We start from the raw sequence: 24,279 nt of genomic DNA on the forward strand, positions 1-24,279 counted from the left end.
TTACATCCAAAATGCAGGAACCATTTTTGACAGATTAAACATAAAATAATAATAATAATAATAATAAAGATTCATCACTTATTTTTATTGGTCAAATACTGTGCATTAGTTTTAGTCCTTGTTTATATGGTTGCTGTAGAAACAGTAATGAAATTACACAATCACAACTGTCATCTAGAGTACAATTTTTAGCTAAATCTAAAATAAAATGATGATAACTACATTTTCATTAATTGTCACAATATTTTAACCTTTCATCTGCACTTTAAGTCTTTTAAAATATTACCGATATTTCTTTTATTGCCAGTGTTGTCAATCAAAGCGCTCAGATGACTTCAGAGACTAAAGTTTGTCCATATAAGGTGCAGAGGTGCAGAGGTTGTGGGCAGAGCTGGAGATGAGCTGTTGTGTTTGAATAGTCAATCCCTTTTGTTTTGCCTTATTTGCATGATTCTGTGTGCCTCATTGTGATTGGACAAAACACCGAGTGGACTTCGCAAATATGCAAAAGCACGCAAATCCCTTCCATGGAGACCAAGGGGACACAGACGAGGGCCAGACGTCTCTTATCCAACATCAACTCTAGACTCAAGATCACACACCGCAACAAGATAATACATAAGAGATAAGGTAACTTAGAAGTTTGAGCAAAAATATTTGTAGGCGTGTAAAAGTGCATGCTAAAATTGTAAATTGCAGAGTCAATATTTTTAATATTTTTGTAGAAAATAAAGTGCCACCATGGAGGTTACATTCAAAGCAGTGAAGAAAAGCCCTGGGATCATCATTTGGAGAGTGGAGGTGAGGACAGTTGAATGTTAAAGATTTATTGCATTGGTAGAAATTTAAGAATGAAGAGGAAGTGTTGTGTAATATGCAATATTTACAAATGAGTTGGTTTCTTGTAAATTAGAACATGGAGCTGGCAGTGGTCCCAGAAAAGTCCCATGGGAACTTTTTTGAAGGAGATTGCTACATCCTTCTATGGGTGAGTGAAACTATTTTATTTTCCTCTTTAGCTTGGAACTACCTCCCACATTTCAAAAGTTTCAAAAGACTTAAAATGAGGTAAATTTTATTTGTGACAAATTGTTATTCACATTTGAGTTATGAGTTTGAGTTATGAGTGATGACCCTGAACACTAGAAGAACATGTGAACCTGTGGATGCATATATTTTCAATAAAGAGAAGGAACATTATCAGAGATGCAAAGGAGCCTCCAGCTGAAGTCCAGCTCCAAACATTTCTCTGCATTGGGCGCCGTCTTAGCCTGACCTGGACTCTACTCAAGCTGTAGTATATATATATATATATATATATATATATATATATATATATATATATATATATATATATATATATATATATATATATATAATTATCCAGTCTTCACAGAATCAGAGGCACTTGCTTCTGACAGTCATTATTTTCAAAGTGTTCACTGAGAATCTCAAGTCAAGTGTCACAGTGAGTGTCTAATACAACTGGAGCCACGCCCTGGTTCCTCTTGTGGCTCTTCGTCCACAAAGAGCCAAAGGTACTGTGAGGCAGCAGGTAAATGCACAACTGGTCCTACGTCATATGTGTGGGAGTTACAAAATATATAAATATACTGCAATAGTTGGAGAAACGCAAAATTTGAATATTGTCTATAATAAAAATGTTAAAAGCAGAGTTGAAATGTAATTTTACAAAGAAGAATTAAAAATGATGTTTCTGCTCTTTCATTTACAAGCAACTTTAGCACAGTTCTGGATTGTCATATTATTTGAATATTGTCATTGGGATTGTCAAAATTTAAATATTTTTTATCAGTATTACCTGCTCTCTGCCCTGCTTCTGGGTTTGATTCCTGCTCCATGCGTGACCTTTGGTGGAGTTTGCAGGTTCTCCAGCACCATTAAAAACATACAGTGCCCTCTGTAAGTAATGTGTCCTCTCTCGTCCTTTCAGACGCAGAAGGTGTCCTCTGCTCTCAGTTATAACATTCACTTCTGGATTGGCTCAGAGTCCAGTCAGGATGAGCAGGGGGCAGCTGCGGTCTACACCGTGCAGCTGGACGAGTACCTGGGCTCCACTCCAGTGCAGTACAGAGAGGTACAGGGGTATGAGTCTGACACCTTCAAAGGCTACTTCAAAACAGGCATCATGTAAGTACTACTACTATTGGGCTACTACTACTGCTACTGCTACTACCATTACTAGCCAACTTCTACTACAACTACTGCTACCATTGCTGCTACTACTGCTACTGCTACTACTACTATAACTACTACCACTATTGCTGCTGCAAGTACTACTACTGCTTGTACTACTTCATCTAGCATGATGATGAATAATACATCAGTGTGATTACTGATATCAGAGGACTTGATTGATTACATTTGATCAATACATTTGATAGACATGTTCTGTATACACTGGAAATGAATGAGCAAAGAAGCTAAAGAGCTGGCAACTCAAATAGTTGTAAAAGTACAACAGATAATATGACATTCCAGACACATGTTGTATGTTTTCACTGCTGCTCTGATGGAGCCTGTTACTTCTACAATGATCGATTGCTGCTACTGCTGCTACTGCTCATATTCAAATGGTGTGTATTTGTTTTGTGTTTTGTGTAGCTATAAAAAAGGAGGCATCGCTTCTGGAATGAAACATGTGGAAACCAACACATACGACATTAAGAGACTGCTGCAAGTCAAAGGCAAGAAGAGAGTCTGTGCCAAAGAGGTTCGTCCTGTCCTGTGGTTAAAGAGCTTTAAACTGCTTCATATGTTTGTAATTATGTCTTGGTTTGGTGCAACAGTACTATAGTAGTAGTAGTGGTTAATTATGTTTTAGTGAAAGTAGCAATCTAACCTGTCATATGCACTTTCATTTAGCTGTACTTGTTGGTTAATATTTCTCTGTGTATTTTCAGGTGGACATGAGCTGGGAGAGCTTCAACACTGGAGATGTGTTTCTTCTGGATCTTGGACAAACCATCATCCAGTGGAATGGGCCAAAGAGCAACAGACAAGAGAAACTCAAAGTAAGAAGTGTGTCACATCCAACCCTCTAGCCGGGTAAACCAGCCTCTCCTACCTTCTGTCTGAGTCTCCCACGCAGAAGTGAGACTGAGTATTAATAAAAAGAATATTATGGCCCCACATAGTGAAACTTCACCCTCATAGAATAAAAACTAGCTGAAAGAAAAATTCATAAAACTAATTTATGCTTGTAATGTTATCATTAACACAAACATAGTAAACATTAACACAAACATAGTAAACATTAACACAAACATAGTAAACATAGTAACCATTTCTGAGTTATAATCAGTGCTATTTTGTTCTGTAGAGGCAAATAGTGACATTTATACTCCAAAATATTGTAAAGGTGCACTATGTAACTTTTTGGTTGGAGGTCTTTCACCTCCTTTAACTATGGATATGTCATTGCTCTGTCTGGAATGTTCCACAGTATGACATTAAACGGCTCTGCTTTACATTAATTAAATTATAATTGTTTTTATAGCTCAAAAATACCTGATAAAACAGACACTGTGAGCAGCGTTGAGTCTGACATGTAACTTGGTTGGTGGTTTGGTCTCCATGAAGATAAAAAGGTTTAATTTCATACTGTGAAACATTCCAGACAAAGCAATAACATCTCCATGGGGAAAAGTGTTTGAAGGACCCTCCACCAGAAAAGTTACACAATGCACCTTTAAATAACATGATTCAAACATAGATCGCTTGCATCGCCATACTGTGGGAAACACTGACAGAGCATACGTCTTCGTAAAGTATTGTAAAAAGTGTTGTTGGCCCAGTAACTGACTCTCTCCTCTGCATCCTCTTTTCTCTTATCAACTTCACTAATAACTACATCTATGATTTGGTCTTCCTCTAGGCTTTCCTGGTAGCTCTAACCTCAGCATCTTTCTACAAAAATATGTACTATTCCTCCTCTGTACTAGATCATACACAAACCATTTCAACTTGTAAACATCTGTCTCGAAAACATAGACTTTAAAGGCCCATATTATGTTATTCTCTGATCTATGTTATAATGTTGTTTCCTCACAGACATACTGTACCTGGAGTTCTGTTTGTTTCATTCACACATGTTTAACACACACATTTAGTTCTTCTCTCACCTTGTGACATCACATGGTAATACAGGAAGTGCTCTACTGTATGTTTAAACTCCATACACCTTCACTAGAATCATTTGGATGATTTCAGGCCTAGAATTTCCAATCTCCACTAAACAAAAGGTAAAAGATAGCACTTTGAACTAATAATAAAGGATTTCTGTGTGTGTGAAAATTAAGAAGAAAAAAAAAACAACAACTCCAGGTATGTTTTTGAGGAGGACACTACATTCTAATATGGCTTAAAGATTTAGATTAAATTTTGCATAATATAGGACCTTTATCACCAGTAAGAACAGCCAGATCTTCATTATGCTCTTGTTCCTCATTCCAGTCTTGTAGTTTTCAGTACTGGCTCATTGTGATTGCAGGGCATGGTGATGGCTAAAGACATACGTGACAGAGAGCGTGGGGGTCGGGCAGAGGTCCGGATCATAGAGGGGGACGCAGAGGACGAGGCGCCCCGGGTGATGGAGCTGATGACAGAGGCTCTGGGGGAGAGGAGCGGGGACCTGCCTGACGGAGCTCCAGACGAGACCGCCGACCAGGAGCAGAAATCACAGCTCACTCTGTACCAGTACGTCAATTATCAACCATTAACTATCTTCCAACAAATTCTACCGATTGATTTGCAGCTGATGTTATCAACAGTCACTGGGGGTGTGATGCTAACTGTGGGCACTGAAAATCAAACATCTAAACGGGATGGGATTTTCAGACTAGACAGACAGTGTTTGCTAATGTGTGTATTGTGTCTCCATGATAACCGCTGAACATTTCATCATAGAGATACACGTAGAACACCCCTAGTATAATGTCAATGCAAAGTATCAATCAAAAATTAGGACTGTTGCCTTAGTAATTAACAAAATATTACATTTTTTGAATGGGGAAAGGTGATAAAAATGTTGCGTATAACAGGAGGCTGAGACCCACAAATATAACTCTATTGGAGATTTACATTTTTTGAAAGAAACAAACTTATGATCCACAAATGTATTCAAAGGGATTGGCTCCCAGCCTGATTCATCAGCCAGTTTCACTTCGTAAAAACAGTCTACAAAGTGAAACCCTCTACAAAGTGAAACTGGTATTAGGATTCGTTCGTTCGATTTTTTATTTAACCAATCACTACTATTTGGTCGTGACATATGTAATGCGCCAAATTCCGTAGGAAGAAGGGCAAAAACATCTTTCCCCTTGATAAAATTCTTTATTCTGGCTTTAAATTCTTGATCTCGGGAATCGTTGCCAACACAGAATGGTTTCGTCTACATTCATCTCAACTGCGCTTTGTTTACTGTTGTGCTGTATTACACAGCTCTTCACTGATTGGCTAGTGTGCGGTCTACAACTACGGGGTTCTTGCAAACAGTCTAGTGTATTCTGATTTTTGACCTAGTCGCTGGAGAGAAATTAAATTAATCGGATGCACTAGGTGGTGCCAGCCTGGCTAATTGGCTCCACAAAATGCAATTTTTTATTTAATGTGGATAGGCCCAGTAATTATAGAGTTATTAATCATAAGCAACAACAAATCTGCAACATCATGAAGCAATAGTTTTCAATTTAACAGGTCCTTTTACCTTTAGTTCAGTAGAAATTGGCAACTCTAGGGCTGAAATCATCCAAATGATTCTAGTGAATGTGTATGGAGTTTAAAAACACAGTGGAGCACTTCCACATGTCATCACAAGGTGGAACACTGTCTTCCATTTGAGAGAAGAACTCAGATATGCAGGATTGTGTTGTGAATGAGACAAAACAATACTTCACATATGTTTTTGATAAGGAAACAGCACTAACATAGATCAGAAATCTGAGTAATATGGGCACTTTAAACAGCAAATCCCACCACAGAATGGTCAAAGTTAAACTATAGGATTGTGTAATATCAAAGAAGCACTGGGCCTGAGCATCAAATCAATCATTCTGTTTTCACACCTGATGCAAATGCTCTGGGCAATTACAGTGACTAAATAACTCAGTGAATGAATAGGCCCTATGTCTGTGTTATGGCGTTTTACAGTGCTGGTGGTTACTACTCACTCCACCCTTATGGAGTTTGCATGTTCTCCCTGGGTTTGGTTAGTTTCCGCATGCACACTCGACTGGTCCACCAGCTAGCTATAAATAAAACAATTAATCAGAATGTATTAGTCAAATATTAAACTCTGGTGGTACGTTACTGCTTTAACTATACCACCATCACTGACTCACACACCACATTAAACACAAGCAAAGGCAGTCAAGCGTCTTGCAAAAGTATTCTCTGCAGTGGTGGAAAAGTACTCAATTTTGGTAATTAAAGGTGCACTGTTTAACTTTTCTGGTTGAGGGTCCGTCCGCTTCTTTCCATGGAGATGTTATTGCTTTGTCTGGAATGTTTCACAGTTTGGTATTAAACTCTTCATGGAGACAAAACCAGCTCAAGTTACAGGTCAGATCTGTGGAGAGGCGACCCCACTCACAATCAGAATACCTGTTTTTCTAGGTATTTTTGAGCTCTTAAACCACCTGTAATTGAATAAATGTAAGGTAGAGGTGTTTAATGTCATACTGTGGAACATTCCAGGCAGAGATGACATATGACATATCCATGGAGGCAGATAAAAAATGTAGAGCAGTAAAAAGTACAGATACCTGCCCTCAAATGTAGTGAAATAAAAGTAAAAAGTATCCACTTTAAAATGTACTAAAATAAAGTACAGACAGCTCAACATTGTACTTAAGTACAGTACTTTATGACTTGTACTTTGTTGCCTTACACCACTGGTCATATATATCCTAAGGTAAAAAGGTAAAGCTGATAAAAGTGTAAAGTAATTTTTTCTGGACATTCATGACACTTTTCCATTAATAAAATGTGACTTGATAAAGTATGTAACACTGTAAGAATGTGATTAGACAATGTGAATGACAGTCAGAAAAGGATGTCATTATTTTCTGGTCATGGTCAGTGGTGGAACATAACAAATTAAAAGTAGCACTAAGTAGTAGTAAGTACTGTACTTACGTTTTACTTACATTTACATTTAAGTACATTTTAAAGTGGGTACGTTTTAATTTTACTTCACTACATTTGAGAGCAGGTACTGTATCTACTATGCTAGGTTTTTGAAACAGACTGAAAAGCAAAAGTTTTTTTTATTATAGTTTGAGACCTGTTTAAAAGGCTGAGGGTTTAATTTTATATATTTTTACTTCATAATTTGAGCAAACAAAAATATACAAAGAAAACAGCTACAACAAACAACTGTTTGTCTTGTTTCTGTTGAACAAAATTCAGCACGTCTTTATCAAAATCAATATAGTTGAACCCTATAGGATCTCAAAATCTGTGTAAAAATACTTTTAATTTAATTAATTTATTTGTATTTTTACTTAAACTTAAAGTTACTATTTTTAAACAGTTATTTCATATTTTTACTTAAGTACTTAAGTAACAACATTGAGTACTTATTTCACCACCGGTTATGGTGTCAGTGACTGTATCATTATTATGCTTTTTTTTTCCACTATGATCATAACACTTAAATTTGATATAGTGAAATCTAGTGGGTATGATCAAAAGACAACACACACCTCCAGAGCAGTGTGCCAAAATGAGTGTGTCCATTCTAAACAGTGTGTGTGTTCTGTATGCAGTGTGTCCGATGCAGACGGTCAGATGAAAGTGACTGAAGTGGCCTCGAGGCCTCTGGTTCAGGACCTGCTCAACCATGATGTGAGTCCAGTCCAGTGAAATATGAGAACATGCAAAATTAAACAAATGATGTTGTAAAATGAGCGTACTTCAAACTTCACGTATGTTGTAAGAGTATATGACAGGTAAATATTAGTGCATAAGGTGTGTTCTGTTGCAAAACTGAGAAATGGGATGTAGTTAAATAGAGATCTCTTATAAGTCAAGCAGTAAAGATGCCTACGTGCAACTTACTGCAGTCGATAGCTTGTCTGTTGATAATCTGTGTTTAGATATTTAAAACTGAACTACTTTTCTGGAGGAGGGACAGCCACCTCCTTGTCTCCAGGGAGATCTCAATGCCATACTGCGTAACAGTTCAAGGAAGCAGGCGGCAGATAAATTACATGTGTATCTTCAAAGCTCAAATCAAACCAGAAATTGGAGTACTTTGAAGGAATCTGAACTATTTTTAATAGTTTTTCAGTTTGATTGGGGCATGATAATTTGACTTTTTCATTTTATTTTTTTATATATATAATTTGGTAATAATTTACCAGCAGTGCTTCCTCATGTTTTGTGCATTCTACTGCTTTTCCTAAGTGTCATAGAAACAGATTAACTACAGAATAATGAGAGTTTTGTTTTGTTTCTTGTTTTTAGGACTGCTACATTCTGGATCAGGGAGGGGCCAAGGTGTTTGTGTGGAAGGGCAAGAAAGCAAGCAAAGAGGAGAGACAGGCGGCCATGTCCAGGGCTGTTGTAAGTCACACAAATCATCATCATGCCTAACTAATATCTAACTTCAGCTTTAAAATACTTTATATTAATTTCTGCTTGTACTGTATGTTTTGCAAGAATTGAATTAAAGTGAAAAACTATCTTAATAAAATACTGTTACAGGAATTCATCAAAACAAAGAGCTACCCTCCGTCCACAAACATCGAGACGGTGAATGATGGTGCGGAGTCGGCTCTGTTCAAACAGCTGTTCCAGAAGTGGACCGTCAAAGACCAGACTCAAGGCCTGGGCAAAGTCAACTCCAGAGGCAAAGTGGGTACGTACTTACACTTTTTATCATAATGACTCACTAAGGGCTCATTTCAGATTCAAACGGGCTTTTGTTTAGGGTGACCAGATATTCAAAATTACAAACTGGGACACAGGTTGGGATGGTGGGTATAAAAAAAATGTGGAGAAAAAAAGCATGCAGCATTGTCCATTCTTGACTCATGTGTAGGTCTAAACAAATGCAATTTATGCTCCGGTTTAGACCTGGTTTAGAACTGATATAGTCCTATTTGAGCCCTTTTTTAGTCCTGGTTTAGACCTGAAATAGACCTGATATAGTCCTGGTTTAGTCCTAGTTTAGTTCTGCTTTAGAACAAATTGGTCCAAAATGTCTTGTATGAAATTGGGACAAATCATTGGTTTTGTATAAATCTACAGGAACAGGGTACACCGGGCTCAAAACTGGGACTGTCCTGGGTGAATAGGGACATCTGGTCTCCCTACATTAGTTCATTTTTTTTTTATTATTATTAACTGGTTAATTTAACAAAAGCTTATTGATTCACTGCTCCACCAGCATAACATCACTGTCTAAGTATTTTTAGTAATATTTGTGAGGAATGTTTAAAAAACTGGAAGAACTAATTAACTAAAAGCAAAACAGTTACATGCATGTTACAGTTAAGCACATATTGGTGATTAATCAATAAATCGATTCATGTAATGTAATTTAGTCTTTTATTGAAGACTAATTCTAACTAGCTTTTGACTGTAATTTTATGAGAGAGACGTGTTTAACGGCACGTCTCATCTGTTGTAGTTCCAGCTAAGTCAGCTCTTTATGCTCAGATTGTGTTAAAATAAATTCGTCAGATTAGTCTAATGCCTCAGACAGAGCAGAGCCAGTTAGCATCACACTCCCAGGGAATGCTGATGACAAAGCTCAGTTAGTAGAGCGTTTGTCCACTGACCCACAGGTCGGCAGTGCAGTTCCATGTCCTTGGATAAGACACTTAATGCACTGGTGTATGAGTGTGTGTTTGAATGGATGAGAAGTTTCTAGATGTAAAGCACTCTAAGTGACTTAAAGGTGGAGAAGTTGCTATAAAAAATGCAAGGTCTCAATATTATACTTGTTACTATAATAAATGAGCACAGGATTACACTAGAGTTATTTGTTCAAGGTGACAGTAATTACGACTGTTGTTAAATCTGAATTGGGACATAACTTCTTCCTACTGACTGTACAATAAAACAACAACTGTTGTATTTTGTTACAGCACAAATCACTCCAGAGAAGTTTGATGCTTCTCTGATGCATGTGATGCCAGAGGTGGCCGCTCAGGAGAGGATGGTGGACAATGGGTCAGGTGAAGTCGAGGTAACACTATGTCGCTAATTTTTTATTCCCTAAATTAAAAAATTTTCTTACATACTACACCAGCAATGGTTAACTCTGAATTTTGACATCTAATTTCTATTATAAGCTATTTCAGAACTTTTTTCTAAAAAAAATATATAATAATAATATTTATATATATATATATATATATATATATATATATATATATATATAATATATATATATATATATATATTATAATATATTATAGTAAACTTTTAGGAGTGAAATTTGAGTACACATTGAGTACTTCCATGAGTTAACTAAACTATCGTTGACCATAGACTATAGCAGTGTATATATTGTGATTGTTTTTTAATAATATCATTTCTAAAGTACCATTAAGCCCTCTGCTCGTGTCCTAAATCGGTTTCTCACCTCTCTAGTGGCCCATGGTGGCACTGGGGCTGACATACTGTTTCTCTGCTTGTGTGATGCAGGTGTGGAGGATTGAGGATCTGGAGCTGGTGCCAGTGGATCCAAAGATGCATGGATACTTCTATGGAGGGGACTGTTACCTGATACTGTACACATACCTGGTCAACAGCAAAAAGTGCTACCTGCTCTACATGTGGCAGGTGAGCAGTCTTCTCTGTCACTCCTAAGAATAAACAAGGGGGAAATGTTTTCGTGTTTGTGCTGGTTTAATTTACCACTATTAACGTGCACAAAACACCCCCTCTTTGGCCTGGACTGTGCCACATTTGTAAAAGTGATTCTGAAACTCAATAGGACTTTCCTTAAATAAAATAAATGCTATAGAAATATATGTAGCTGTCAGAGGAATTTTCCCACAAACACAAAGTTGATCCCAACTCAGACAATACTACTGTTGTGTACATAGGCAAGACAGGCAATAATATCATTACAACTACAACTATTATTACAACTATAGTCTAAAAACCTCAAATAGTCACAAGAGCACAAGCAGAGTTTAAATATTGATATAAATGTTGTTTTTCTCAGGGCCGTAATGCCACCCAGGACGAGCTGGCGGCGTCCGCGTTTCAGGCAGTAGATCTGGATCAGAAATACGGAGGAGAGCCAGTGCAGGTCCGGGTCACCCAGGGGAAAGAGCCAAAACACTTCATGGCCATGTTCAAAGGCAAAATGGTCCTGTTTATGGTAACTTATCTTTTCTTATTTACAACTACTACTACTACTACTACTTACTACTTATCATTTTTTGTATTTTATTCATAGTATGATTTTAAGGCCTATTGTTCATTTATTTATAGATCATTACTTTGTCATTATTGCTTTCATTTGAAACCTTGAATGTCTCTTTGTTAAATCTGCACTTATTTTAGTGTATTATCAGTGTTGGGAAGTAACTGAATACATGTACTGAGAATATTTATTCTGAATACTTATTCTGAATTGCTTTTTCATTTGTTTGTATTCAGAATACAGTTACTTTCCTAAAATCAGAGGAATACGTGGCAGTATTTGATCACACAATTTAGGCTTCAAACAGCACAGAATTAGTGACAAAAATGTAAAACACTGCTATTGTGGAGTGTGGTTTTCCTCCTCTGATCAGAGATAAATTAATATTACAAAACACATTTTTATGCAGGTATTCAGTATTCTGTAACAAAGTGTTCCTCCCATCATTTTGTGTTATATAATGCAGTGTTTTTTCTTTTGCTTTTAAACAGTTATTTTATTTTTCTGTTTTTTCACTGTTTGTAACAGGCAGATATTGTTGTTAAATGTATATACCTGCTCCTGACCCTATAGTGGCCATTCATATCTAATCGTCTGTGTGTTCCAGGGTGGTACCTCTCGCAGCAGTGCCACAGAAGAGGAGCCTCCTGTCCGACTCTTTCAGATCCACGGCACCGACGCCTTCAACACTAAAGCCATCGAAGTCCAGGCTCAGGCTGCCTCCCTCAACTCTGGAGACGTGTTTCTGCTCAAGAGCGAGAGCGCCCTCTACCTGTGGTGTGGGAAGGTGAGGACAGGAGGGCAGGACAGTGAATGAGAAGGAACATGTATCCATGTTCTAGATTAGAATGTTGAACATAAGAGAGCAGGGGCCAGTAATTACAATATCTACAACTGAGGTTTAATTCATTAGCGAAGATGTTTAACTTTCTGACATATTTTGTCCTTTAGTTCCTTAGTGCATTGTTATGCTGTGTAAATTAGGGCTGTACAATAGATATCAATGAAATCAATGAGCTACCACTTTTATCAAATGGCAAATTTTTAGATAAGAGAATGTAGCCAGACCTCTACAAACTGCAAAGCTGCACTCAGAACAGAATCATGCTTTTTAAACATATTTCACAAATGTCAGAAACTGGCATAACAAAATCAGAATGATGTTTTTCCTAAATGGGGCAGCCCCAGTGTAAATACTGTGTCCTTCACCTGCAGGGCTCCAGTGGTGACGAGAGGCAGATGGCCCGGGAGGTAGCAGCTGTGATCGGGCAGGCTGGCTCAGAGGAGCTGGTGGCCGAGGGGCAGGAGCCGGTGGAGTTCTGGGAGCTGCTCGGAGGAAAGGCCCCCTACGCCAATGACAAAAAGTCAGTCACTGATAAGTCGAGTTTTAATCCTGGCTTAGATCAAGGGGCAATATGTAACTTTACTCTGAAACATTCTGGATAAAATGATAAAGTGGTGAACCCTCCACCATAAAAGTTACATAAAGCACCTTTAAATGTCCTATATTACATAAAATTGACTCTTGAGATCTTTAAGCCATGTTAGAAAGTTCTTTCCTAATCAAAAACAGTGTTGTGTTTTGTTTAATTCGCACAAGTTTGAGTAATACTTTCTTTTTAGTTTGTCTACATTGACAAAGCTCAAAATGCTCTGTTCCACCTTGTGATGTCATGTAGAGGTAGTTTTCAAGTTAACATCTAACTTTTACCTTTTGTTCAGTAGAGATTTGCAATTCCACTGCTGAAATTATCCAAATAATTCTAGTGAAGGTGTATGGAGTTTAAAACCACAGTGGAGCACTTCATCTATTACCACATGACATCACAAGGTGGAACAGAGTATTTTCTGTTCGAGAGAAGAACTCAGCCTAAATGTGGACAGTTTGTGTGTTAAACATGTGTGAATGAAACAAAACACAACTCCAGGTGTATTTGTGATGAAGAAACATTATAACATAGATCAGAAAAAAGCATAATATGGGATCTTTAGTACTAGTTTTGTCATAATCTCCTTGTAACTGACCTATTGGTGATTCTTTTTTTAACTTGTAATTTTGAAAGGTACGATAAATACTTGCTGCTCTGTTTGCAGGCTGCAGCAGGTTGTCCCAGACCACCAGCCACGTCTCTTTGAATGCTCCAATAAAACGGGACGCTTCATCGTCTCAGAGATTGCTCAGTTCACTCAGGACGACCTCAGTGAGGACGACGTCATGCTGCTCGACACATGGGACCAGGTCTGACCCTACACAAAGAAAAAAAATCTAAATAATACAAAGATCAACAGTTAAAGGTATGCTATGTAACTTTTCTGCTGGAGGCTACGTGAGCTGCTTGTCTCCATGAAGATGTTATTGCTTTGCCTAAAATGTCTCACAGTATGTAACTGTATGTAGATAAGTGGAATGGCTTATTGTGGAACATTCCAGGAAATGTATCAATCATCTCCATAGACACAAGTAAATTGTGGGCCCAAAAACACAAGTCATAGAGGTATAAAATGGCCCATATTACGCTGTTTTCTGATGTAACTTATAAGGTTTCCTCATCACAAACATACCTGGAATTGTGTTTTGTTTCAGTGACATATAACACACAAACCCTGCATATTTAGTCTGAGTTCTTCTCTCAAACAGAAAACAATCTGTTCCACCTTGTGATGTCATGTGACAATACAGGAAATGTTACTGTGTCAGAATTGGTTTATATGTGTTGCTTATTTAAATTTGAACCATGTAATCTGATCTAATTCTTGCAGGTTTTCTTATGGATCGGTAAAGATGCCAATGAGGAAGAGCGAAAGGAGGCTATAACAACTAGTCAGGAATACCTCCGCACCCACCCAGGAGACAGGGACCCAGAGACTCCAATTGTACTCATCAAACAGGGATTCGAACCACCAACCTTCACGGGCTGGTTTGCCGGATGGGACCCAAACAAGTGGAGCGTAAGAGGCCAAGAATGTGTGACACAATTATAAAGGACTCAGGGATTGTACGCTAAAGTTATATTTTGATTTCAGGGAGGAAAGAGCTATGAGGAACTGAAGAAGGAGCTCGGAGAGGAGGCGGAGCCCGAAGTGGTGACTGAGGTATTTCACATTTACAACTTCAGATTAAGTGTAAGATAAAATTGTAAACATGTTTAACATTATTGGTATGCTCTACTGTTGATGTGTCCTTGGGTAAGACACCCCACTGACATTTCTTGCTCTGTTAGCAATAAAAGAGCCATTCAGAGTAAGGCTTTCATCAACTTTCAAAACATCCACTGCTCAACCAATGATATGACATTTTTGTTGTTTATGTTTTATATTTGTAATAAAGAAAAACATAAAAATGCTGTAACATGTTTAATAACTAAGTACAAAAGAGTCCATTCTGTTGATGGATCTATTCCAGGAGATTCAGGATGTCCCTGAAGAGGAGAAAACCTATGATCCTTTTCCTCTTGATGCTCTGATCAACAAACAGCCTGATGAGCTGCCAGAGGGAGTGGACCCATCCAAGAGAGAGGTACTATAACATATATCATTAGCTGTAATATTATGAACACTGACTGAGGTGAACTAGATAGCATAATTATCTTACTGCTGTGAACTGCTTAAACTAACAAAAAAACCTAAACAATCATGTAAATCCAAAATTGCAGCTCTTGTGGTTATTGTCTATCAGAGGTTCTTTAGACATGGTTTAGTTCTGGTCTAGTCCTGGTTTAGCACAGTTCTTGCAGTGCATTCTCAGTCCACAGTGGCCAATATAAGTCCAGATTTCAAGATGAACTACCTTTACAAAATGAGAACATGAGAAAACTACTAATTTTAGCTTTTGGAAGAAATAAAGTAAATATAAAAACCTCACCAAGCCTTAGATGAGGGCAGATAACCTAGATGCCTATAAGACATAAATCATTATCTCTTTATTTGTGCACAAAGTTAGGCATCCAAATTAAACATTTACAATGCTAATTCATCAAATTTGAATTATTCAGCACAAAATTTATAATTCAGAAATCCTTTGGAGAAAGAGCTACAGACTGGGGCCAGCTGCTGTAGGCAAGTGAAGGCTGCTTCTCAGATTTTTCACACCAAGTACCACCTAATAATAATATTTGGCTTCCCAGACTACCACAAGGTGTAAACCCATCTTAAATTAGGGCTAAACATGATCTAAAATTAGACTAATGCATGGCTACAGTATAGTTCGCAATAATGATTAACCTAAAGGAGAACAAAAACATCAATAGAGGGCCCCACATACCACCAGAAGTACCACAGTTTGAGAACCACCAGACTAGACTACTAAAGTAAAAATGCTTTAAAATGCTTTTATGCTGGTTCTATTCTGTGCATGGGATTGCTTATTACATTAGTTTTAATCATGTGCTTAATCAATACTAAGCCATGTAATATAGTCACACTCATTTACCTGCTCATCTTGTTCTTCTTGTTCCACAGAAGCACCTCTCGGACGCAGACTTTAGTGAGTTATTTGGGATGACCAAAGAGGAGTATGACGCCATCCCGCAGTGGAAACAGCTCAAACTGAAGAAAGAGAAAGGGCTTTTTTAGATTATAACCATTTTTATTTATTTTTCATTGTGTGTGACAGATTTCTTTTATACACTATTTTAGATGAAAACCACATTTTGAATCTTTTAAAACTGTCAAAGTTTCATGTCAAATAAGTGTAGCTCAGGGCATTCTTTCTAACAGGCAAAACTATTCACAGATGTAAATAATAGCCTCTGTCACTGAAAATATCTGCATGTTTGTACTGACAATGGGCTGAAGCACTTTCAATAAATCAGTGAATGTGATTATGTAATGTATGCTTATTTCTAACAATAGTAGAGCTAGACAAAAAAATAAATAAAAAAATTAAGTCTACTTTGCCCTGGGCCCCCAAATTTCTGTGGACGGGCCTGATGCCAAGACATAAGTTAGTTGGTGAGAGAAATGAAATAAAACATCATAAACTAACCACAGAGACGATAGGTTTTGATATGTTTCTGAGTTTTAATTACAACTCCATTCATGTCACAAACAGCACATTTACATGAAGGCTTGGATAAAGTGATAAACACACATACATTTTCAGTGATTTGGTAAATAATAAAAATGACACATTAAAATCATGATACAAAAAGTGAGGTCAGGCAGATTCAGTAGTAAGACAGCTGTGATAAATGTCTAAATCAAATGACATAAGTGTGGATTGTCTCAGAGGAAGTGTTTCAGCAAATGTGATTATGTCATACACGCTTCTTAAGGCAGTTTTGTTCCCCTTTTTATTTTGTACACACTCACATACATGTTATCAGTTCACATCTAAACACAACTGATAAAAATGCAACCAATCACAACTGACAGGCCAGCTGTTCATAAATGCTAAAGTAAAAATATTTGTTGACTATACGAATGGACACTTAAATGTGCACTGCATAATATTTTTTGGTGGAGGGTCTGTTACTTGACTGTGGCTTTGGACGTGTCATTGCTCTGTCTGGAAAGTTCCACTGTATGACATTAAACGGCTCTGACTTATATGTATTCAATTACAGGTTGGTTTATAGAGTAAAAATACCTAGAAAAACAGGCATTCTGACCATTAGCAGGGTTGCCTGTCCACAGATCTGACCTGTAACTTGGTCTGGTTTGGTCTCCATGAAGATAGAAAGGTTTTATAACATATTGTGAAACATTCCAGACAAAGCAATAACACCTCTATACAAAAACATTTGATGGACCCGCCACCAGAAAAGCTACACAGCACACATCTTTATATACTTTAAACAAACCTGACTCAAGATTTTGATCTAGTCATTTGAAGGTCTCATTTATTGGCTTGGTGTATTTTCTTGTTTGTTTTGTTTTATAAAGAGTTATACAACCAGTGTATTTGAAAAAGAAACAATTTTCGTTTTGTTCATGAGAAACCAATAGATTTATATCAGAAAATAAATATTTTTATTTCCATAATGCCCAGCCTTAGTTGAACATGAATTGGATGAACAGTTTTTAAGTTAGTAAGTTAAGTAAGTTAAGACTTCACTTCCCATCCCACAGGCTTGATCAGTTCTGATAAAAGGTAAAAGACCTGGTAAAAGACATGCTCCAAAACTTCTTTCTTGTATCTATTGGCATGAATAAATTTAAGTCTTGAGTCTAGAGGTTGTGAGTGTAAAATCATCATCATCATAAACAAAAGCCTGAGGTACAGTGTAGAACCCAGTCACATGACATACAGCTCTCTGCATCAACAGTACTTCTACATCATCCTTAATCTGAACATCCACCGAATGAAATGACATGAGACATGGTTTGGCAGTAAACGTACTTAAGATAAAGTTGTGTTATGTTAAATATTATCGTAGTATTGTGTCTTATGGATTAGGCTGCACAATATCAAAATAAGAACACATACTATTTCATGGTTGCATTTTGAGAGAATTATCACGAAAACTCAATTTTGGGTGCATCTTAAATCTTAATCACTAGATACAAAAATGACTTATTTCTAAAAATATGCAAGCAATATAGATCATAACTTCATAAACCATAGAGATAATTATGGTTAGTCATTAAATGTACAAAATTAACACACATCAACCCCTGATTTTTATACTTAGGTAACCTAATATTGTGCAGCCCCAATAATAAACAGCATCTGTTTAAATTGCGTGCAAAAATATTTATATAACTTATTACTTCATGACGTGCTCTGAAATCCAGGTACAATCTTATGTGCTCATGCAAACTGCTACAAAGTGAACAGTAAAAAAACTGATTATTAGAAAACATTAAAAACTGATATTCAAATACAAAGTGTTACAGCAAAGACTATTATCACTGCAATTGTGCAAAAATGCAGGACAAAAACTAATCTTTTTATCATGTTTGGTTATTATTAAAGGGATTCAGGAATGTATTATATATTGAAGTTACTGCCACCAATTTTAAAAAGTGCTTATGCAACCAATATCCCTAAAACCTAAACAGAAACATAAAAAGTATGGCGTGAGGCAGATAAAATTAAAACCCTTTAAAACCTATATAAAATATTTTGGAGAACATATTTTTTTGGCCAAAAGAAAAGTACTGGGCAAAGGTGTTGAAGAAAAGAAGATTTAGATTTGATAAACACAGACTATAATTGTTGTTTTACTAGAATTCTAAGGACCTACATTTCTCCTTAGTGATAAGAATCGTGCTCTATGCAATATGTGCATAACTAATTGATTGTAAGATAGGACCAGTGCCTTGGCAAACATTTATCTCCAAGACCTTTGCTCAGTACTGTACAGTGTGATAATACGCAGAGAAAATTCCCTTGTTTGACATTGGAGGGCAGAATACCTTTGGAGCTTAACTGTGTTTTGGATACAGTGTGTTTAATCTTTTGCTTCATGTCCCCCGTTGCTCTAAGAAAAATGAAAGTTCATAAAAGGCGAAGAAACATTTTGTTCTACAAAAATTGACAATTTGGCAAGTACACAAATTTGATCCTGAGATTCATCGTAGGGAAGGATTTCTATAATATATGCTTATTATTAACATACAGTCAACTTTTAACAGTCTTGGTAAACAATTCTAACTTTAAGAGAAACACTAATATCTGCAGATTAGGACCACTGTAAAAACAATTAGTTAAGTAGACAACAAAATTCTTACATTTGGTCAGAATTATGATACCTGCAATTACATTATTTTTCCCTTAGCCGCATTGGTCCCTTATTATTTTGACTTATTTGAAAAGTAACAGACGCTAAAGCTATTTTGTTTTTTATTTTTCAACATTAAAGAGGGGGTATTATACTTTAATGGTGCTTCTATGGTTCACTTCTCCACTTTCAAGTCAATCCCCCTTCACTGGACAATGCATCAGTCTTATGAAGTTGTAGTGTACATTTTTGTATCATGTTTTTGTATGTTTATGGTGAATTGTCGTGTGAAGGCATGGGTGATGTAGGTTTGTGGGTGGAGCATTGGATCGAATCTTATAGCTAACTATAAGGAAGGGTCAAATAAGGCCCAGGAGAGCTAAATTACTCAAACATGCATGGACGCCATCTAAAACCTCTACAGGCAAGTTTTTGATGAGGGAACAATGTTATAACATGGTAGAAAACTATAATGTATAATAACCCTTGCCTTCTACACTCTGTTCAAAACCAGAAGGGACTGGAACCGTACCACAGAGCGTGAAAGTAAGTAAGTAAGAAACAAATAATAGTTTCGTGCTTCGATTGTTGATTCTGTAAAAATCCACACTGTTTCTCAGTCCTTTATGTACATTTTCTCCTTTTTATGTGTATGTAGCCATGTTTGTTTTTGACCCAAACAGAGCATGCATCTCCCTGATTGGTTAATCCGCCTGGTAATCACACTCTCTGAAATCAGGGAGGCCGGCTACAGCTTCAGATTCACTCATCTTTGTAAAGTTTTGTCAAATCATGTGGTTCTGGCTGGTCAGTAATAATACACCCTCTTTAACTAAAATGTCCTTAAACAGTTTTTGCAGTGGCCCTTCGTCTAATATCAACAAAGAAACAAAATATAGACCAAAGCATTAAGAAACCACACATGCCTCCTGCTTTTCGTCTATGCTCTCCGAATCGTGAGGCAGGTCTGCGGTGGCGCCCTCTCCTGGAAACAGCCTGTCGTTGTCTGGGGTGTCGGTGTGGGCGTCCTCGTAGGCACTGATGCTGTCGGTGTCTGTCTTTTCATCGTCCACACCGTTTTCATAAGGCCTCTGCATAATGCCCTCCTCACATGGAGGGCTGTCCAAGGCCAGAGACGGCGAGCGCATGGGAGACATACTTACGAACTTACGAAGCTTTTCCTCAGCTTCAGCAGCAGAGGGCAGTCTCATTGTGATGGTGTCACTCTTTGTTTCATCTGTTTGACTTCCTTTATCAGCGGAAGTATCGTTTCTTTCCTAAAAAATAAAGTATAACATTTGTAGGTTTTTAAATGTATATAAGGAAAAATTCTATATAAATATACATAGAAATGTGTTCAGTAGCAATAATTGTTAGTCAGGGAAAAGAAGGGTAAATAATATGGCTTAATGTTGGACAATGACACCAGAGTTGACAGTCAGAAAATTGGGAAGCCATACATTTTTTTTCATCTTAATCATTATACTGCTTTTTTCTGGGGCTTACTAAAAATTTCTACATAGATCTTTGTTTTTTTTACATTTTGTTCATTATAAATTGCAATATTGTTTGAAAACAGCTTAATAGCTTAATTACAGAAACAGGTCTATGGACTTCTTGTTCAAATCTGCAGAACTGAGAAGCCCCACCTCCTCAAAGTAGCATTTCGCTGTAGCAGTGAATCTTACATATGACAGAATCTGAATTTGCAAACAAGAAAGCCTCGTTTCCATAGGGCAGGTACTGGCTGTGCACACAGAAGTGGGTGGGGATGGGCGTAGGTAAATGCTGTAACATTAAGACAGCAAGCATAGAACATTATAGTATTACTCAAACAAGCACGAATCAAATCAAAATACTACATATTTAAATATAATAGTGATGAAGGAAAATGATTATAACATTTAAAAACTCATAAGCATTGATTTTATGTGTCTCCTATAACTTAAGTGTGATATCGAGATTGTAGATTGTGGAACTGCTATAAGTTGGCAACAGTGATTGTTTTTTCTGCCTTCATCCTCTGCTATTACATGTTTTTTGATTTATACAAGTGGTTAATTATCATTTGATCAGCGACCAGATTGAGATAACGAAGCCAAGCGATTACCATCTGCAGTGGGACTTTCAAAGGGTGGTATTGTTAGAGATGCATGTTTTTGTGGAAATGGCACATGAATCATATTGAACGCTTTCCAAACGTTATATAACCAGCTTTATGCAGCTCCTCTGTATGCATGTACTGTGTGAACTGTATGGTGTCACGTTACCTCTTTCAACCTCTCCACTTCTTTCATCAAAGAACTGACCATTCCCTCCAGTTTCCTCCGGGCCTCTCGTTCTCGCTCCAGCTTCTGAAATTCAGAGTATTCAAAACTTTCAAATTCAATTATTATGAAAAATATAAAAATCTAGTCTTATATTACTACAACATTTAACTTTAAATGGGTGTTAACTGAAGTACATTACTGCTAAACCAGTTCAAAATCTGAACTTCCTGTGACTATACCAGATTGAAACCAAGAATAAACCAGGACAAAAGCAGCAGATCAGGACAAAATGACAATTGCACTAAAACTCTACAGATCAAATCTCAGCATTGTTATTACATGAATTCTATAGACGCCATTCCATTTATGCATACATGTACCTAATATTAGGTGTGGCTAGACAGAAACTGGTCCTGCTAAAAGAGACTGCTGTTTCTCAACAACAGTGTTTATAGATCCATTTTTGTAGTATTTTGGAATTTACTGCAGTTTTTACATCTGTGTAACTTTGCATTGGGCATATTGCTACAACTTATGTTTCAGCTCATTGAGTACTTCTTGAATTACCAGGATTTATTGTGGATTTAACCAAGTCTAAATCCCTCTGAGCCTAAACCCAGAGTAAACAAGGACTAAACCATGTCCCACAATCATATCCTATTTATACTTTATCATTAATAATACTAACAGTAATAGCACTTGAAACTTATATACCACCTTTCTGGATACTGAAAGATGCTTTACAAACAAACAAACAAAACAAAAAAAACACAGTAAAAAGAAGACCGTGGAAATCCAGTTAATGCAAGTTTGAACAGGTGAGTTTTAGGGTAATTATCACGATTAGTAGTGCACTTACGGTGTTGGCCTCGCCTGCCTCTCTCTGGGCCTCTGCCAGCAGCTCCTCCACTCCCTCCAGAGAGTCCTGCAGAACGTCCACCTGGAACAGCAGTGTGTCCCGCTCCACCTCCAGCCCACGCACCTCCGCCAAAGCCTCCTCATAGCTCGCCTGGAGCTCCAGCTATAACACAACACACAGATCAGCCTGGTCTCAGTGTGGGCTAAAGGAGCGCGGTGCCAAGCGTGAGTGGGCAAAGCAGCTCCGAGCCAACAGTGGGAGGATCTATGCGAACTCGTATGACAGAAATAATGGGGAGTATGGAAGTGTAGGAACCCTCTATAATGAGATGTCAGGCAGGAGAATATAGTAAGTCCAATAAGAAGTTATAAAAAGAATCATCACATGATAGTAAAAAGTTCCATTTCATAACAAATTTGATGATACTGTAAAACTGCTGTTACAAGCAGTGAGGAATGCAATACAGTTTTCTGATGATTCCATTAATATCCATGGGCCACAATACCTTTTAATACATTCTAAACCTTTCCTTAATTGCTATAAATGCTAATTAGCAATCATATACAATTTCGCTGGTATGGTTCCTGACATTAAGTAAAAAACAGAACAATAACAAAATACTTACATGTCTGTGTAACCCCTTATACTTTGACACTAACATAGTAAACGTGTACTGAGCTCTATAAGAAAACACTGTGCCTCACTGTCACTAGCCAAACCACTTTTGATAATTGAGAACATAATGTGATTTAAAGCTCTGATTGGCCAACTGTTTTTGACAAAGTGGTATGTCTGTCACATGAACTGAAGTAATGTTGTGCAAAATGCAAGATATTGTACACTGCTGTTGTTGAAACCCAAATTTGGGACGGTTCAATTGTGCCAAAATTCAGATCTCGTTTGTCTAGTCAGTAAACACAACAGGCAGATACACGCAAAATTCAACATGCTATTACATTCAAGTACAACAAAAACAACAATTACCATTTCTGGAAGTTCTGTGAAGAGTTCTTGTTCAGTCTATGAAAACACAACAGTATGTTAAATATGTTACAAGTTAAACAGCAAATTACTATTTTAAGCCACCCTCACATAAACATGTCAAATACCCAAGACATCTGTGCCATAAAAGACATTCACAACACACATACCAAGTTCTCATTTTAAAAGATTTACCATTATAAATGATCACATCACAATATCATGTTTGGCACACATTAGAGTGTAGTAACATGTAGTACCTGACTCTCAGTCCTCTTTTTCAATGTCCCTGCTCGACTGTCACTTCTTGCCAAACGCCTGGATGAATTCTCAGCCTAAAACAGATTTCAAAGCGATTAATGACTGTAATAACGGCATGATTCAAAATAAAATCAGGTGACACAATACAATAAGGTGATAACAAGTAAAAACAAGTAATAACCAGAAGAGGAAGTGAGTAGCAATGCAAATGGCATTTTTACTTTCAATGATTCTAAACTGGACCTTATTTGCCACGCACTAACACTCGATGAGTAATTCTCTATCATCACTCAGTTGGACAAAACGCCTCTTTCTCCTCGTAGCTAGACAAAAACAAATACATTACCTCCTTAATAAAGCTTCGGAGGGATTCGTCTTCGCTCACTGCCCGAGAAAAGGCTCGTTTCTTGGGGGAGCCACTGCTGTCGAGCGTGGCCGAAAGCATTTTGATAAGTTATATTATATTTTTGGACGAAATAAACACAGATTTGGGAGTGAGGTGATGTTTCTCTCATACGCAGCGGACGTGAATGTACTGCCGACGCCCAGGCCTGAAATACGGAGAGCCGCTGGGACCAAACTTCATATACGCCCGTAATGACTCCGCCTACACAGTTCAGCCTACAGCCAAAAGTCAAAGAACTAAAGATAACATTTATCTTACAACAGAGTCAAATACATGATTAAATAAATATTCTTTGAATGAAAGAGATGAATGGATAAAATACCAATACACTAGGCCTTTTCCACCATTACTGCTTATTCTATTTACTAATAGACCCCTTAGCAGCCCATTACCTGCCTATTTCACTGAAGGCAAAAACAATGAGGGTG

General features: G+C 37.2%; 3 protein-coding genes across 5 annotated transcripts in view; 1 reads left to right on the top strand and 2 right to left on the bottom strand.

Moving 5' to 3' along the window:
- Positions 1 to 24,279, bottom strand: part of olfml3b (olfactomedin-like 3b) — an 84,032-nt gene that overhangs the window by 9,987 nt on the left and 49,766 nt on the right. Inside the window, exon 1 of one of the 3 annotated variants that reach the window (XM_055160695.1) lies at positions 12,026 to 12,165. The exons of 1 other annotated variant lie outside the window; for it this stretch is intronic. The gene's annotated coding sequence lies outside the window, so the exon portion shown is untranslated. Of the gene's footprint in view, positions 1 to 12,025; positions 12,166 to 24,279 lie in introns of those variants that run through there. One more of the 3 variants, XM_020937032.2, reaches the window with a different exon arrangement.
- Positions 554 to 16,212, top strand: avil (advillin). Its single transcript, XM_020936945.2, has 20 exons — positions 554 to 630; positions 726 to 801; positions 914 to 988; positions 1,955 to 2,151; positions 2,626 to 2,734; positions 2,925 to 3,035; positions 4,514 to 4,719; positions 7,791 to 7,869; positions 8,491 to 8,589; positions 8,731 to 8,884; positions 10,119 to 10,219; positions 10,681 to 10,818; positions 11,207 to 11,365; positions 12,018 to 12,197; positions 12,626 to 12,774; positions 13,505 to 13,649; positions 14,171 to 14,359; positions 14,435 to 14,503; positions 14,814 to 14,927; positions 15,869 to 16,212. Exons 2-20 carry the CDS (start codon positions 742 to 744, stop codon positions 15,980 to 15,982), a joined length of 2,448 nt encoding a protein of 815 aa, XP_020792604.1. The 5' UTR covers positions 554 to 630; positions 726 to 741; the 3' UTR covers positions 15,983 to 16,212.
- On the bottom strand, positions 16,410 to 24,019 carry si:ch1073-456m8.1 (leucine-rich repeat flightless-interacting protein 2). The gene is made up of 6 exons (XM_020937031.2): positions 23,792 to 24,019; positions 23,445 to 23,519; positions 23,188 to 23,223; positions 22,204 to 22,365; positions 21,345 to 21,428; positions 16,410 to 20,351 (listed from the first exon to the last, which is right to left on the bottom strand). Exons 1-6 carry the CDS (start codon positions 23,888 to 23,890, stop codon positions 19,983 to 19,985), a joined length of 825 nt encoding a protein of 274 aa, XP_020792690.1. The 5' UTR covers positions 23,891 to 24,019; the 3' UTR covers positions 16,410 to 19,982.

Source organism: Boleophthalmus pectinirostris, unplaced genomic scaffold (assembly GCF_026225935.1).
Source record: "Boleophthalmus pectinirostris isolate CB_2022bp ecotype Guang Dong unplaced genomic scaffold, ASM2622593v1 HiC_scaffold_3, whole genome shotgun sequence".
Classification (NCBI taxonomy): Eukaryota; Metazoa; Chordata; class Actinopteri; order Gobiiformes; family Gobiidae; genus Boleophthalmus; species Boleophthalmus pectinirostris.